The sequence below is a fragment of the Fukomys damarensis genome, unplaced genomic scaffold, assembly GCF_012274545.1.
Source record: "Fukomys damarensis isolate Sample0158 unplaced genomic scaffold, DMR_v1.0_HiC HiC_scaffold_8, whole genome shotgun sequence".
NCBI classification, from domain to species: domain Eukaryota; kingdom Metazoa; phylum Chordata; class Mammalia; order Rodentia; family Bathyergidae; genus Fukomys; species Fukomys damarensis.
Genome location: NW_022900920.1, coordinates 23,226,713 through 23,244,548, shown reverse-complemented (window position 1 = coordinate 23,244,548; position 17,836 = coordinate 23,226,713). Strand labels below are relative to the sequence as shown.

General features: G+C 47.5%; 1 protein-coding gene across 1 annotated transcript in view; it reads right to left on the bottom strand.

The window, feature by feature from the left end:
• Positions 1-17,836, bottom strand: part of Nrap (nebulin related anchoring protein) — a 67,619-nt gene that overhangs the window by 15,480 nt on the left and 34,303 nt on the right. The window contains exons 23-35 of the mRNA XM_019209015.1: positions 17,202-17,306; positions 16,041-16,148; positions 14,308-14,619; positions 13,104-13,208; positions 10,349-10,447; positions 8,712-8,816; positions 7,907-8,014; positions 7,251-7,364; positions 5,241-5,438; positions 3,569-3,673; positions 2,341-2,439; positions 897-1,001; positions 450-557 (exon numbers count right to left, since the gene is read on the bottom strand). Coding sequence (XP_019064560.1) covers positions 450-557; positions 897-1,001; positions 2,341-2,439; positions 3,569-3,673; positions 5,241-5,438; positions 7,251-7,364; positions 7,907-8,014; positions 8,712-8,816; positions 10,349-10,447; positions 13,104-13,208; positions 14,308-14,619; positions 16,041-16,148; positions 17,202-17,306 — 1,671 coding nt within the window. The remainder of the gene's footprint in view (positions 1-449; positions 558-896; positions 1,002-2,340; positions 2,440-3,568; positions 3,674-5,240; positions 5,439-7,250; positions 7,365-7,906; positions 8,015-8,711; positions 8,817-10,348; positions 10,448-13,103; positions 13,209-14,307; positions 14,620-16,040; positions 16,149-17,201; positions 17,307-17,836) is intronic.

Below are 17,836 nucleotides of genomic sequence, written 5' to 3'. Positions count from 1 at the left end.
TGTCACCTTCACATCCCAAAGCTATGAATGCTATCAGGGGATTGGCTGAAAGGCGAAGCTCAGCATAGATGCGGGAAAATACAGGGAGCTTCGGGGAAGTGCATGCCAATGCCCAGCAACTCCCAGCCCAGCCCTCTCCTCACTGGGTTGGAGTTTCAAAACTGGCTGCTCAAGCATTCCAGGGGACTGCTGCCTAGACTTTCCCATCTGAAACAAACCCTCAACTCCCTCCTGCTGAGGACCTTTGCTGAATTTTGCCCGTTATTAACAGAGCCTTTCTCTCCCTCCCTCTGTCAAAGGATCTCATTCATAACTAATATATTCTGCAGGTGACATCCTGTCTCACATGGTTATAGATTTGCTCTAATTCAAGCAAATCAGCTGTAGACGTTGTTTTACATGGAGTTAACAGATATTAGGCAAGACGGAGGTCAGAGCATTCCACTCACATCGCTGGCTATATCTCCCGAGGCCCGCGCAGCCTGGAAGGGGAGAGCGTCTACTGTCAGCTTGTAGCCTTGAGCACGAAGATTACGCCAAGACTCCTTGTATTTTGCCTAAAGTGGGAACACATGTACATCTTTAAAAAGAAATTACACAAATCAGTGAACAGAGGCTTCCGCTTTCATTCACAGCACGGTGTTCCAGAATCGATCTCTGACGAGCAAAAGCTTTCTCTTTTGCAGAGAAAAACCTCATTAGCACACACCCCGTGGTAGCCTCCAAGCACACGGATGCATGTAATGCTTCTGTGAAAAGGTCTGTGGATTTAACGTGGGCATCTAGCACACACATTTTAAACAGCTCTTGAATGCCGGCAAGCTGGCCACCAGATCACAGACACAACACGCACCGCTTTGGAGCACGCTTGAACTTCAGTAGCAAGAAGGGCTTACATCGCTCAGATTGGCTGCATTTGTTTTTGCTCGGACGAACTCAGGCAGACCCAGGGTCGTGGTGTACTGGTGTCTTGCATCCTCTCCAGCTGCTCTATAGAGGCGCTGTACCCAAAACAAAAAGGCAAGGAGGTCAGCGCTGTGCATTTCTGCAGTGCGGGGAGGCCCTCCTTTGTAGCTGGGAAGCAAGGTAGGAAGGGGCATTCCAGAGGCCCAGGTACACCGTTGCCTCAGGGAAGAGGTTTCTTTCAATAAAGACACTCTCCAAGACTCCAATGGAGTGAAAAAAATAAAAACCACTGCAATTTGCTTTGCAAAATAATAGGCTGAGGGATGACAAATACACTTAAGAATACTATTCACTGAATTCCTCACTTCATCTGACCCTGTCCTTGAGGACTCAGTACAAGACAATGCTGGACCTGGGAAATGTAGCAGCATCCCTGCCTGGCAGTAGGGAGGAGCCCAGTCCTGATCTGCATCCTCTCCTAATGCCCCAGAACCCTTTGTGTGAGTGGACTCAGGCCAGGGCTCCCCTGGCTCTCTTGTCCACTCTTCATGATTAGAACTGGGTCTGGGTTTGCTTAATTCTCCTCCAAGGCCAGGGCCCTCCCTCTTAAAGGTCATCATTGCCTCACAGCACAAAGGAGTCAAGAGAGGATTGAAAAGGATTGAAGACTGATAAAATCCATGTTTAAGATCCTGCACCTCTACCTCTTTGGACTTCTTTTTACTCCGCTGCCACTTCTTACTCTGACCTGGGATGAATGTGGGAGTGAAGAGTAGAAATAGCCAAATCTCATCTGACTTCTGATAGTTAGAGTCAGGAGAATCTTAGAAACTGAAGATGATTTACCATTTAAATCTGTGCTCAGCTCACCTCTTTCAAGCCCGTAGCTGAGCAACTGCAAGAAGTTGAACTGATGGGGCAGGACAGCTGACTATGGAGGAGATTCCTTCCCTACATCTCCCCTCTGCTGCTAGAGTGCGACTTGGGTATACACAGTGAGAAGAGGTGGGGGATCCAGTGTCAACCTGACAAATGCCACACTGTAAACTGTCCCGGGAGAGCTACAAATCAGTCCTGCTGATAAGGACCATCAGGATGACAAGATAAGATTGGTCGACCAATATTCACCTAGGTAGAATAAATGAACGATGCACTGTAACTTCTCAGACTTTAGTGTGGATCATCTGAAGCTGTCCTTAAATGACTCTGGTTTCTGTAGCTCCAGGGTAAGGAGCCTGGGCATATCCAGTAGCTCCCACGGGCACTAACGGAGATGGCCCATGTCTAGAAGGGTAAGACCGGGCCTTCTCAATGCTTTTCTTACCAAACCTCCAAGCGACCACTCACATCTGACCCCCTCCTTCCAGCCCATAAGCATTCACATGTACTGTTAACAATCTAGCAGTTTCTGAAAAGCCACCAGCACATTTTTACCTCATTGGTAATCTGGTTGCTGAACTTTGCATGAAGGAGGTTGGGGGTATCCGTCACAGCCGTGTACTTGAAAGAGCCAGGATGCTGCCGGTATTTACTCTGAATTCACACATGGAGAGAAACAAGATGGCTCCATAAGGTGTAAACCCCGAGGAGAGCCAGCTGAGTATTAGTTAGAGCCTCGTTTTGCACAAACTGCCAGACTAGGGCTCCAGAGTGCAGTTGGTCACCTGCCCTGTGACTTCTGCACTCAGTGAGCTGGAGTAGCAGGGAGGAGGGGAGGACGGTGGATGGCAGGAGTTGCTCACAGGTGGGAGAGGGAGAGCGAGGCCTTCGCCATGGCAGGGGATGCAGCTTTTACGCTGATGGTTTGCCCCTGGCCCGAGAGTGTGCCCCAAACACAGGCTTCAAACAATACACGTGCCTGCATCCCGTTCCCTAAGAGGCGAGGATTCTGAGCACCGCCTAAGGAGCCCAGGCCTCTGTGGGGGTTTTCACGCTCCAAACAGGGTTCTGATGCACCAGGAGCTTTAGAAACCTCAGCTTTAGCCACTTCCTCAAACACTAGAGCATCAGGAGACCCGAGCAAGGGTGTGTTGGACCCCCGGAGCTCTCCGGCTCCTGTTGCGCCCTTCTGTCCTTGCCATACCATGAATATTACCCTTATCACTCTCTCCAGGGAGTTTCCCCAGGAGGGCAGCAAGCTCAGTATTCCAAGACTTTCATATTTCTACCAAGAAATGATCACCAAGCATCTAGCAACCACTTCATGTACAGTTGCCACAGAAGAACAGTGCTTCTATGAGTGGAAATCCTCACAAAAATTAAATGAGGAAGGCACGAGCATCCCCATTTGACTAATTAAGAAGCTGAGGCTCAGAGAAGGCAGGTCACAGGCTTCAGGTCACACAGCAAATGAGTACTGGTCTGGGATTTCCATCCCTACCTCCAAAGCCCATCTGTTTTGCATTGTACCACAGAGCCCCTCTTCCAAGGAACATAAGGAAAGGGCGTCTTAGAAGGCACATTAACAGAGCAACAGACTTGATATCCATAAAGCTATGTTGGCTCCTGACATGAGTGGAGACGCTAGTAAGAAAAGAAGCCGGACAAGCGGGAAGGTAGTGAGTTCCTGCTGCCAACAACTTAACCTGCAGCAGGTTTTAGCAGAAGACAGACTGACTGCAACATCCCCTCCACCCTGTTCCCCTCCAGAAAGCCCAGTTACCTCGCTGATGAGCTCAGATGCTTTCTTTCTTCCTTCAATCTCTAATGTGCCTGGGACAACACAGGCAACACCTCGCATAAAGTTCAGGTCTGAGCGGTACAAGTTCTACAAGCAACAGCACAGAGAATCAGCAAAGCCAAACTCAGAACAAGGAAGCAGAGAGAAGCCAGAGGTCTCCTGGCGTAGCATCCAACATCAGAATTAGAACTCAAGGCCAAGCCCCTCTCTCGGATTTATTCTACTCTTCAATCACACAGATGCTTCTAGTAAATCCTCAATGGGGGGAGAGGTAGGTCAGAAGGAAGTAATTCTGCTGTCACTCGCCTCAGAGCAGCAAGACAGATTTTATTTTATTATGCGCTACCAAAAAATAAACACTGCAGTGGATTGTGCTTAGGAAGTCAGGCTTCTTGGTGCAAATGTGCAAATGGCTTAACAGGTCTTCTAAAACAAAACCCAGCAGCATTGGGAGGCATCAATTAATCATAGGTTAAGGCACAACTGATAAACGTATCCAAAATAATGTGGCAAAGACCCATCTGAATCTGTGTGGTAGGGCAAGTGTGTGTACCTGAGTGATTTGGGATGACAGTTTAAAGGGTCCCCCAATTCACTCCCTTCAGCCAGCGAGGCGCCCTCTGGGCACGCATCCTTCCAATTGCCATGACAATGTGAGGCCAGGCAAGCAGGGCTCTGTGCTAAGTGACAAGGACCTTCGAAGCGCCTGGCAGCTCCCTCCTTCCTCCAGCTGCTCGCAGGTTCCTGACAGTTGGTGTCATTCAGTAAACACTGCACACAGGCATAAAACTCCAAAAGACAACAGATACCCAGATATGGGCACCCGGCTCACTGGCACTGTCACATCAGGTAAGAGGTTCAGTGCTGTGTCCTGCTTCCCCACACCTCATTCCCTGCAAATCTGATCCGTGCAAGCCCAGCAAGCTGGGGCCAGGTATGTGCCATGCGGGACAATGCTGTCTATGGGGCACACGCACTGCCCCTAGGCGGGACTGAGGAAGCTCTGTATTTCCAGGGCCTCCCGGGCTTGGCTGCTGCAGAGAGCACAGCACACACATCAGAGGAGTGGAAAGATGCCGTGAAAGGACTTCCCTGAGCTCCCAGCCTTCCCTGACCTGGGTCAACTGGAGGGGCAGGTTCTGAGTAGCCCTTCCAACACAACACAGGCCTCCCCAAAGCAGGGACAGGAATGCAGGAGGCCCCCAGAGTTACCCCTGAGGCACAGGCAAAACCATTGGCAAATCCTGAACATGAACAATCATGAACCTGGAGGGAACCTTCAGTTCAAAGCCAGCACCCCCATTTCTCAGGTGTAGCAGTGTGATCTTGGGCAAGCCTCCTTTGCACCTCTGTAATTTTTCTGTACAATGGAGGATAACGACTTGATACAGAGTTACTGTGAGGATTAAATGAGATAATGTGTGACCACACAATGCTTTCAGTTCAGCAGAAATATTCACTACATGGTGGTTGCTCTTACTGGATGCGTGTGACTGTGCTTCAGGGCTGGCAGGTTGTGTTTCAAAAGAAAATGTGGGCTTAGGACTCCTGGCCTTGGAGCCTTCACCACCCACAGGAACTTGCAGATCTCTACTTCCTACACTGTCACACCTGCAAGGAGAAGGACCCCAAGGGACGGGGCAGCCCCCTTTACCTCGCTCTGCAACTTATGAGCTTTCTTGGCACAGCACAGCCTCAGGTCTTCCTCCAAAGAAGTGTACTGGGGGAGTGGGTGTCTGTAGTCCTGGTCGCTGGCCAGGGTCTGAGCCTTCTTGGCATGCACCAGGGTTACCATGTCCAGCGGCAGATGGAAGAGTGCCTTTGAGTGTTCAAAGCCCTTCTTATAATTCACCTAGAGGGGCAGACAGATCAACAGCAGCCAGTTCAAAGCCACTGTTTGCAATGGGACCATCAGGGAGAACATCTGCAGTACAATTGTCCCAGATCAGCTGGGGGAGTATTCCTGGCAGAAACCACTCTCCCTTCTTTCCAGGACTGGCCTCAAGCAGGGCTCGACACCAGGCCCCAACATTCACCACCCCAGCTCTTGGAGGTCATCGTTTTGGGTCCCAGAGGGGGAAAACACAGACATTTAAGGTACAGATATAATGCTGAGGATTCCCCTAATCAGTGCTTTAGATCTTCCCATTTTTCAGAGGCAAAAAATGCATGGCAACCCTGCCCTCCATCCGTCATATCTTTTCCTCATTGTCCACTTAAATTCAGGATTAGACCCCAGGGATTCGCTTCCCTCACTATTGTGAGGAGAGCGTCCTCAAAGCATGAGACAACTTCCTAGTCAATCAGGGAGCCAAGAGCGGAGAGGTGGGTGTTGGAGAGCCAGTCCTGAATGAATGATGCTCCCAAAACTCAGCCTGCACCCTGAGAGGAAGGGTGGAGTTCGTTCCACATCACTACTTCATGCACTCCTCGGAGAAGCCATTTAAGGGTCTGGGAAACCCACTCAGAGTGTACCCGGGATTCAGACGCATCAGACCTTCCTCTTCTCTCCTTCTCCACCCGCTTCTGTAGCCACTCAGCCCTAATGTCTCACTCCCACCTCCACCAATCCTGCCCTCGCCCCTACCTCGCACAAGGCTACGAACAAATTCACATCCAGCCTCACAGTCACAGGTCAGCAACCCAGGACCGAAAGGAAAAAAGATGTCAGAGAAGGGAAAACCAAAGCAGAGAACACGTGGAACTGAGGAAAGAGCACGAGAGATGAACTGGATCCGCATCCTGGGCTGGCCCCTCACCAGTGGACCTCAGGGAAGGAACAGAGCCACTCAAAGTTCCATCTCCTTCTTAGTAAGGGAAGATGGATGAGAAGGTGGAGCCCCTAAGACAGTCTGATGGCTCAATGAGATGCTGTACGGGACAGTACTGAGTCCTCTGTGACATGCTGGGTACAGATTTCATCATTGACAGTAGCCAACTCACACATGTATAAGGACACAGTGTATGAACACTTAATGTGCCAGCAGATAGAGGCTCTCAGTGGACAGTCAGAGGATGGCGGCGAGCTGGATGCCTGTAATTGTGCAGGAAGCACAAATAAGCAAAGCAAGAAATTGGGAAAGAGGGAGTGGCTACATGACCAGCAGAACATGGCCCTCTTCCATATGGACCATCAGTGAACAATTTTGATCAACTGCAGCCTTCGAGAGTCCAATCCAGCTTCTGGTCAGATGAGAATCTCATGCAAAATTTTTCATTTTTAAATGTTTGTTACTAACTCACTGCACAGACCCAACAAGATATCTCTGGAGGTCAAACCCAGCCCACAGGCCCCCAGGGTGTAGCCACGGGTCAAAAGCAAAGGATGCAGCCAGGTGTAGTGGCACAGGCCTGTAATCCCAGCACTCTAGGAGGCTGAGGCAGGAGACCAGCCCAGGCAACATAGTGACTTGGACAGACCCTGTCTCAAAATAAAAAATAAAAATTGGACAGGGGCTGTGGCTTAGTGTAAAGGTCCTGGGTTCAGTTCCCACTACCAAAAACAAAACAGAACAATGAAGATTCTCAGCTCAGAAGGGAACTAAGGAGTCAACTCATCCAACCTCATTTAGGGAGGAAGACACAAAGCCAAACACCAGGTGGCCATGCCTGGAGCTCCGCTAGGTGCGGCCCCATCGCTCCCATTGCATTTTCTCCCACTTACATCACTCTGCAGTGAGGTCGCATGCACTGAATGTGCAAGGCTGAGATCATCTTCCAAGCTCCGGGAGCCAAGCATCTGTCCTTTCATTTTCTCAAATGCCTCTTTGTATTTGTACTAAAGGGAAAGAGAGCAGGAGAGAGAGTAACAGCTCGGGGACAAGGGACACAGAATGGAAGAGGTGGGTATTGGGCGAAAATGTTTTGTTCTTTTGACAGTAACTGGGTGAGTTAAAAGAAAACGCGAGGGAGTCGTCAAAAGGTCTATTCTTTCATATGCAAGACTCCCAATGACTAAAGGGCTCAGCTATGAAATGGCAGGATGTGTTAGCACTTGGGCGGCCGGGCCGGGCTGGAGGAAGGTGCAGGCATTGTTAGCGGTCTCTTCACACAGACTCGCTTTATGGAAACTCTTGGTGGAGGGTGCGTTTCATCTGCCCAGTGTCCATGTTTACAACCCAGCATTTGGCTTTGTACACTGGGCTAGGGAATTTTTTGTTGTAAAATATGTTCTTTCTCAGTGGCTATTATCCGATTGCCCTAACACAGGCAGTTCGAAGAGGAGAGGATATTATCCACAGGCAAAAGAAGGCAAGGGTTAGAAGCAAAAGGAGTGAAAACTGGTTAGGATTAAACATTGTCACAGCACCGGATGCTCACATCACTTATGATTTCGCCAGAAGCCTTTGCTGCCTGGAACGGAATGGCATCCAACCTCAGCTTATATCCCCCCTCTCGAAGTTTGCTCCAGGATTCCTTATAACGTGTCTGGTGGGGAAAATGCACAAGTGAAGGCCTCCCTGTCACCTGGTGGCTTCCTAAATTCCAGTTTACCAGAACGGGAATCTGGTTTGTTGCGGGGATTCTCTTCCCAATCCCAACCCTGAAGTTGGGGTTAGAGATCACTGTGGCCTAGAACAAATGAACAGAGGAGGCTCTGGCCTCACACCCACCCTTGGTAGGTAAAGCCACAGAGGGGAGAGGTTAAAAGCAAGGCCTTTGGAGTCAGACAGACTCATATTTTTCTGAGCAGCAACTTGATTCAAAGGAGGAGGCATAAGGCTACATTTACATAGCTTTTTATCAACAATAAAGAAAAGCCAAATGCCTCTGTCAAAGAACAGAGAGAGTGGCAGGGATGGGAGGAGTTAAACCCCCCAGGCCTCCCCTTGGCACAGGCGCTGGATATAATCAGCTCGCATTTCAGCTCCTTCACAGGCCCTTTGTACCAAGGCACATATTTTTGCCCTGATCATCCTTCCCAACAACTTAACTCTTCTGCTAGATCAGCTATATCATTTCCAAGGCCCGGTGCAAATGAAAGCGTCGGTCCCCTTGTTGAGAGCGATGATGAATTCCAAGACGGTGCACTGAACTGGGGCAGGCACATCTGAGCACAAGGCACAAGGCACGGCAGCGTCCTGACTTCTAACCACAGACACCGGGGCCCTTCTGGCAGCCTCACCTCGCTGAGGTTCATGGCATTCAGCTTGGCCAGCAGGACTTCAGGCAGGTCGGCGGTCTGCGTATAATGATGCTTTATGTTTTCTCCTTGTTCCCTGTATAACCTCTGTGGATGGGGAGAGATTCTGCATGAAACCCAGAGCCTCCCCTCTGCAGCCCCCAGCCAAGTTACACCCCAGGAATTGGAGGAGCTGCAGCTGCCGCATCCTCCTGGAGACGTGATCCTTGGCACCTCATCTCCACCCAGATCTCACAGTCAGCGAGGTGACACACACGTCATCCTCTCCTGGGTCTGCTTCCTAGCTCAGAACATGACAGGCTCAAAGTTTCCCCACCACGAACACCCCGCGCTTAGCACACTGCTGACTGTCAAGTGAGAAAATGAGGTCTAGCTATCAAGGTGTAATTTCATTATTAACTCTAGGCTGTGAGCGGAAGTCTGGATGCAGAAATCGCTGCGCAGGCAAAGGCTTCACCACGCCCACCTCGGGCTTCACCTCTTCACCGTCTCACGCATTCTCGCCCTAATAAATATGCCCTGCGCAGGTCTGGAGTCCTCTGCTTCACCCACGACTGTGATTTGGGCGCCTGATATCCCGGTAGTTGGCAGTGACACATGGAGTTGGCATCAGCCACCAGAGAAAGTTTCCGAACAAGGCTCCAATTTTATCAGCCTTGTTCAAATTTCTACGCATCACAGCAGTGCCCCCTAGGGTTGGTTAGGGTAAGGACAAAGCACGGATTGTTTTTCTTCTAGGAAACTGACCATCTGCGTTTCTCAGAATTCAGTTTGACTTTGATTTAAAAGAAATTATAAATTCCTGAACCCCTACACTTGTGAATCATCCCATCTTTTATTCTGACAGGGACCCAAGTTTTAAGGGTCTACAGAATCAGGCATGGCCGTATTGCTCGGAAGCAAAGGGGGGAATTTTGAAGCTCCTGACCCCAAGGTTTGTAAATGTTGCTTGTGGTAAACTGAATACTTTTAAGATATTTAAAAGCCAGGCCTGCCTTACACAAAGGACCCTGGACTTCTCACAGTAGAATCAGCCAAATCCAGGTTTCCAAGTGAATATTTATAAGACTTCATCATTCCATTTAGTCTCTAACAAACCTCATGTTGGAAGAACAAAAGGTCAAATCTTGGTTTCCCACTACAAAGGGAATACGGGAAATGGTTTTGGAGTCACATTAATGTCTATAATCAAACCCAAATTATTTTGAAAGTCTGTGGAAATCAGAAGACAATTACTGTCCTTGGATCCCAAAAAGCCCAAAGCATAGCTTCAGTATCCTAATTAATAAGAATTTCAACTAATATTCCAGTTCTAACAGCAGTGCTTTCAAACAAAAGGCGAGGAGGGGAAAAAGGCCTCATCGCTGACAAATGGGCAAGGCATGCAAATGGGAAGGATGAAGAGCATCACGGGGCAGTGGGGTGTGCAGCCCCACTTGGCATCCTGAAGTGCATCCTAATGAGGAAGCACCCCTGCTAAGGGGAGCCCACAAAGGACAAGGCGCTCCTTCATCCTCAGGACAACAGAAGGAGCAAGCCAGAGACACCCCCTGCTTCAATCGCGCTGTTGAAAGCAGAGCCCACTCTCGGAGTCATAATGTATATACATTATCACTTACGTCCACTGCTTGGGTATAACTAATTCTGGCCTGGACCATCTCCGGAGTGTCTTTAATACTGGTAAACTTCAAAGCATCGGGATGCTGACGGTACTTCTTCTGTTGAGCAGGAAAAGATCAAAGCTGTGAATTTTGTGCTGCTCTTTCATGCCATTTGAAAGAGAAAATCATAGGTTGCTTGAGATTAGAGTGAATTTGTGAACATAATTATTATTCTGCTTCCTCTATCTTTATATCCTAGGTGCCTTCAGGTTAATATTTGTTTCAATTTAAGAATAACCTCATGTCAATTAACATTAAAGTATTGCTACCAGGTGGAAAGACAACATCTCAAAATTAGGTCATACCAGTAAAATACTGTAGGATACACACTTAGGAAAGGATTCTTTTTATAGGCTTCAAATACCATGTTGCAGTTGTTTACATCTTAGTTTGGCTTTTTAAGCAAGAAAGAGCATTCATAGTTATATTTATCCACTGAAGCTTTCCTTTCCCTTGCACAGACAGACATCATCACAGTCAAAGCCCTGCATTTAACAGAGTGCAGACTAAGCCAGTCACTGTAGAGCTGGGCTCACTTAACACATATGTTAATTATTTAAAATACAGCAATAATAAAAAGGATACTATTACTAAAAACAGTCATTACATAGTTTGGAAAACACTGAAACAAAAACATTACAAAAAATTTAAGTGCTGGCAGACATGGGTACCCAATATTGAAGTGTTCTGAAAATTATGTTTAAAGAATTACCTTTTTCATCAAAGTACAATTCCAGGGGTCCAAAGTGGTTGGGCATATATATATATATATAGGACCATAGTGTTTATGTTTCCCCAAATTAAACTTATTTTATAAACATCCTTTCATTTATCTACTTTGATTTTTGTCTACTGTGCTAGAAGTTCTTAGATACAGCCAAATCTGGCCCACTATGTGTCTTTTGTAAATAAAGTTTTATTGAAATACAGCTCTGCTCATTTATCTACGTGTTGCCTGTGGCCATTTTGCAGCTGGTTGCAAAAGAGGCCATATAATTTGCAAGGTTGAAACTATTTACATCTGATCCTCTAGAGAAGAGGTTTGCTGATTTCTAAAGGTTTAAAAAATCAGCCCAATTTGACACTGACCCAGAAGTATGCCACCCTACAACAAGGATGCAGGGAAAGGCTGTTGAAAGATGTTTTGTCTTACTTACTGAAGTTTGAGGACTGGTCTGAAGTGAAGACATCAAAAAAAAACAGATAAGCAAATTTTTAAAGAAAGTTTGCAAAATGAGGTGGCAAGTTAGAACCACAGTGGGGTGAATGGTTTCCAAAAGATCCTTTGGCTCCCAGACTTAGACACCCACAGGAACCACATTCAAGCCTCAATTATGCATCCAGTAGTTTTTATTCTTCATTTCCTTTTGTGAGTAGGCCCAATACCAAGAGTGTGGAAGCATGAATCCTTAAACCCAAATGCTCATTCCTCTAAGCATGTCTCTGTCACCTCCTGAGAGGACCTTTCTTCATTTAGCCAAAAAGTTTAGGTCAGTGCTTGTCTCCACTGAGATCCCAGAGTCATGAGCGCCAGGCACCATCTAAAGACCCTAAAACTGACCTACCGGACTGAGGCCACTTTCCAAACTAAGTCTGGGATGTGTCAGTTAACTGGAATGTTCGTTCACCCAGTGGAAAAATATCAATGCTGAATAGATGCATTCGAAAAGCCAACAGAGGAGTCTCTCTGTTTTAACTGAATTCAGTGAGAAAATCTCCTCAAAACAAGGTCCTGGAAGCCTCAATGCTAAAGCTAAGGTTTTCAGGGGTCTATGGCTCCTCTCTATCCGGTAAAGTCCAGAACAACCAGGCTACTCTGCCGCAGTCAAATGCTCACTTGCCTTTCGAGCAAAGGCCAACCCAGACAGACATGAAGAGGGGGCAGGTTTGAGTAGTTTGAAAGCAGTCGGCCTCTGTGTGAACATAAGCCAAGGACAGCTTGCTGGCTGCCTACTCCAGTGGCAGTCCTGCCCTCTAGAGGACAATTGCCAAGGTCTGGGAACTTTTTAGTTGACACAATTGAACTGAGAGAGCTACTGGCATCCAGAGGCCAGGGCTGTGCAGCCCCTCACAACAAAGAATTGGCAAGCGTGTCCCTAACGCTAAGGCTGAAAAAAAACCCTGATGTGGTCTTTAAAATTGCTGCCCAACGAAACTGTCCTAAAACACGAGGAAATGGCTCTCTTTTTATGAGCAGTAGTGCTTTAGGGTCCAGTCAGGATGACCAGAGCAAGATTTAAATACAGTAGAAGTGAGACACCCACCCACAAAAAAGAACCAACCATGTCACTGTGCTGGGATACCACGTGAACATTCACAAACTATCCTGTGGCAGAAAGAGAGGAAGAAAATGTGCATAGAGCCACAAAACGGCTCTCTGGGTGCAATAAATGTATCTTTTCATCATCTCTCTTGTGTCCCTTCATTAAAAAGGTAAATTTGTGGGTAGCAATTGAGCTCCGTTTGATTGTCATTATTATTCATAATATCATTTGTCACCCACTTTGTTTTTGCCAGGGCTCTATGGGCCCCTACTGGTGTGTGTTTGGTATGTGGTTTCCCTCTAATTACCAGCCCTAGTCTGGGTTTTGAGGCCTTTCATGTGGCTTTGCCTTTTTCTTTTGCCTTTTGAGTGGAAATTATTTTAATTTTATACAGAAATGCAGCACACCTAATGCAGCCAGGCCAGTTACACGCTGTCAGGAAACCTCACCTCGCTAATGAGTTCTCCTGCCTTCTTTGCCTGCTCCACATTTAATGACCCGGTGGCGACCCAGCCCGTGCCTTTCATCCACTTTACATCTGCCCTGTATTGGTTCTGACAAAGGAGAAAGAAAGAAAAAAAAAAGGCCAGCCATTGTTGGTGCACAGACATTTAAAGAGCTATTAGCAGCTCGCACTGTACCCTGGGTGCCAGCTGAGTCAAATCAGATGGCACTTTTGTCTTACGTTTCTGCATAGTCACAAGGTAGGGCTCCAAAATGTAAATTAATTTCCCCTTTAACTGGAGTCCTTCTTGTGGCTGGTGGTTTTACACCCTGCCCAACCCTACCTTGGAGGGGGCAGAAGGGGCCAAATCAACGCTGGCCCTCATTATGAAACCCAGTCTACCTGGGAAAGACACCTGTGCTCCTTGTCTGCATTACCAGTTCTCTGACTTAAAATAACAAGCAGGGGAGAAAAAAAAAGGATTCATAACCGTACCCAGGTGGGAGCTGGCAGAGGGAATTTCTCCCACGGTCAGAGGAGGATATTTCTCATTTCTTTACTTAACACTGAATGAGTAGTTTTAATGGAAAGCTATTAAAATGGACACTTGTCTAAAGGAAGCATATCGTCAGTCTATCATGAAACAGCTCTGCCCGGAAGGGGAGCCAGTACATACAGCCTCACACATGCACATGTACATGTACATATGTGTCACTGTCTGGCTGCAGGTGATCTGCCCTTTCCATTCACCCACATTCTTGTACAAAAGCCCACTGAGGACAGGAAGGAAGAGAAACTGGGGATGGGGGACATAAGGACAAAGAGGTGTTTGAGCACAAGCGAGCGGCTCATTCCCAAAAAATGGGGAGTTATGAGCCAGGCTCTCCCATAGCTGACTGAAGCTAGGAATGTCACAAGCATAGCCCCCAGCAGTACAAAGTAACCTAGAAAACATGCTGTAGATAAGAACTGCAAGAAGGAAAAGTGGCTCTATGATATTGCATTTGTTTGTACAGGATTTAAATGGACATAGTTTGAATGAAAGTGAGACCACTCAGAAGCTAGTGTTTCCATTAGGGATCCAGAAATGGGCATCCAGTAATGTAAACTGTTGTCGCACAGGGGCTTGGAGAAAGACTTGTGCCAGCTTTAGCACTAGGCATACACATACATGCGCACACATGTGTGCCCACACACACTTAGCTTACATCACTCTGTAAGCCGTATGCCCTCTTGGCCCACTCCACCTTCATGTCAGTGGGCAGAGCTGTGAACTGGCGCGATGCCGTCCTGTAGCCTATGTCTGTGGCTAAGTGCTGAGCCTTGCGGGCATGTGCGAGGTGGATCATGTCCAGGGAGATGTGGCACTGGGACTTGGTGTCCTCATAGATCTTCTTGTATTCTAGGTCGCTCTGCAGCTTGGACATTTGCAGCGAGTGGCTCATTTGTGAATCCCCCTGTACATCCTTTGCCCCGATGAGTTTCCCTCTGGATCTCTCATAATCTCCTTTGTACTTCACCTAAAGAGCAGGAACCGAGCATCAATACCTAAGGATATCCTGAAGGAGCTGCTAGGGTTCAAACTGCAGGCTGGAGAGTTAAAGTGAAGCCCTCAGACAGAATCCTATTAGAATTAGTTTGGGCTACTGATAGATGTCTTTTCATCAATCAGTAAAATAAAATGATTGCCCATTAATTCCCTTTTCACTTTGGCTGCACCAACTGAAGGCTCAGCTTGAGAAACAACCTTCTACTAATTTTCTAGTCAGATTCCACTTCCTTTCTATCTGGGATAACTCCTGATTTACTTTTAAATGGCCTGTTGTTTTCCATGAAAGCCATCTTAATATCTTTTTAGATAACAGTGAGAACACTGCAAATAAAAACCAGTTGTGCAATGAAAAAGACACAGAATATCCAAAATACAATTGCTGTTTAAGAAAAGAGCTTGCGGAATTCGGGGAGTAAAAGGAGCGTGTTGCCTGGGGGGAGGACAAAACAGAAAAATGAAGCACTAAGCCAAGAGCAAAAAGGGCCAGAAGAAAGAATGAACGTGGAAACACTTTGAAAACTATGACACGCTGCCACTGTGCGGCATTATTTTCAACATTTTCCTTATGGTGATCCTTAGGCAACTTGGGCTCTTCTCTCGACTCTGCCAGTGGCTACAAGCCAGACGAGGCAAACTGGACCGCTCAAAATACAGCCGCAGAGTGGTTTGTAAACTATCACCAGCTAACTACACCATCGGGAGCTGAGGTCTGAATAAAAATCCATCACATCGCTAAGCCGCTGGCTCAGCGAATATTATTCTTAGGATTTCATTGTTTCTGCATTGTTTGTTTGTTTGTTTTTGAAGCAAGACTTTCTCAGTGTAGGAGGGGGTTTGACTTACAATATGGTCCAAACTCCCCACTTCCCATCGGACTCCTGACAGGCTGCACAGGATACTTAAATACTTCATTTATGTCCATTTATCTCCTCTCTTCATAACTAATCTGCACTTACTGGTTTACTAGCAAGCTAATTTAGACACTGAAATACTAAACAATTTGCCCCAAACAATAATGCTACTAGGTGACAGCCAGGCTTTTACCCCAGGTCTGATGCCTGAGCCATGCCCTTAACCGTGCACAGGCCTTGACAGAAAGTCAGAATACATCTGGGCATCAGTTTGTCGGTAACACAAGGATCTTGGATTATTATTCTTGCTACTAATAATAGTTACCACTTATTGAAGATTAGTATGCGGCAAGTAACTCATTAGGCACTGGCATGATTATCTTGTTGTGAGGTAATTGTTATTATCCCAATTTTGCACATAAAACCCCCAAACCTGCTAGGTTTATTGCTAGGAACTTTGCCCAGATGCTGAAAGACTCTCCCAGCCCTAAAGCAGCAGGGCTCCAGGGTCTCTCTAGCAGGCTGGGGGCCGACTCACCTCACTGGCCAGGTCCCTCCTGGCTTTGGCCGTCAAGAAGGTCAAGGAGTCGAGACGCAGCTCAAAGCCTTTTGCCTTCTGGTTCTCCCAGCTGCTCCTGTACAGTTTCTAGGAGGATTTAGGAGGGAAGAGATTGCCTCATGTAAGAGAGTCTCTCTAGACCCTTTCATGACCTTTTTAGGGGGAAAACTGCAATTATATTCCTCCCTAGAAACCGAGAACCTGGATTCATGTAGCTAGATACCACTGATGTGTAGGCCTCTTAACAATAAGGATTCACTCAAAAGAAGCAGAAATTAAATTCTAGAAGCTGTGAAAAACACGAGCAGTCTTCATGGAAGCCTCAAAGCCATGCTAAAGGAAGAACAGCACCACTGCATTCAGCACCTGTGCAGTGCTCTCACTGTCCACAGCCCAGCCGCAGAGCTCTAGCTGCTTTCCTCCTTCCTCCTGCCTCCACCCCACAGCCTCCAGGACTGGGACTTTCCTTGGCCTTCCCACTCCCTCTGCTGCCTGTGTGGGAATCAATTCGGCTCCTGTTTCTCCCTCCAATTCTCCTCCCTGTTTCCAGATGAGGACCCCAAAGCCCTGGTTGTTGACTGGGAAGAGCCAACAATAGCCCCTCCTTGGACAGGGAGGGTAGATGGGACTGCGGGTGCTTTCACACTGAATAGCTACCCCAGAGCACACTCCTCCAAGGCTTCCGCATATTGGCCTGAAGCAGGCCCCTGAAAGCCCAGCCAGGAAGGGCTAGGGTTAGCCTCACTTTACTAACAGGAAATCTGAGAGTCAAGAATTTGTCCAAGGATGCACACCTGCTACTTGGCAGAACCGAGGGTGAAACCCAGACAGTTTGGAGCCATATCTGAGTTCTTCTCCCCTCTGCAATCACTCAAATCTGAGCCCTAGAATAACCATCCCCTCCGATCCCATCATCTCTTCAGGGGCTCAAGTCCTTCACCAGCTCCTCGCTGCTAGGAACATTGATGCCCCTTCCCTACACAATGCTAAGGAGCCAGACCTGCTGGCTGAGCTGGCTTTAGAAAGACCACGTGTGGGGAACCCCAGCTGACACTGCCAATGGGCAATTTGGGCATGGTGACAAGCGGCTCCAGACACAAGGGAAGAGAGCCCACAGCTGCCCACTCCCCGCTACCGTACCTCACTGAGCTGGGCAGCATTGGCTCGGGCCTGGAGGAAGAGAGGCTCATCTTTGCTGATGCCGTACTGGTGGAGAGAATGCTTGTGTCCTGCCTTGTAGGCCACCTGGTGGGAGAGGGCGCCGGGTGAGGGTCGGGGAAGGGAGGGCCACTGCAATTGCAGCAGCGGGGGTGAAACTGGGGGACATTAAGTAAAATAAGCCAGACACACGGAGATAAATGCTACGCAATATTACTCCTTTGGAGAATCCAGAAAAGTTGATCACGCAGAAGTAGAAAGTAGAATAGAGACCACTAGAGGCTGAATGGTGGAGAGGAGGGAAAACAGAAAGAGGGTGGGTAGGGGGGACCACGATACAGCTGAAGAGAAGGTATTCTATGCCAGGTAGCACAATAGGGCCACTATCATCTGCAACAATCTATTACACGTTTCAAAAGAACTAGAGCAAAAGAGCTAGAAGATTTCCAACTCATGGAAACAATAACGTTTGAAGAGATAAAAAGGCTAATTATCCTGATTTGATCATTACACATTGTATACATGGATCAAATTATAGCACTGTACCACATAAATAACAATTAAAGCAATTGTATACACACACACACACACATATCTCAGCCACTAGATGACAGAAT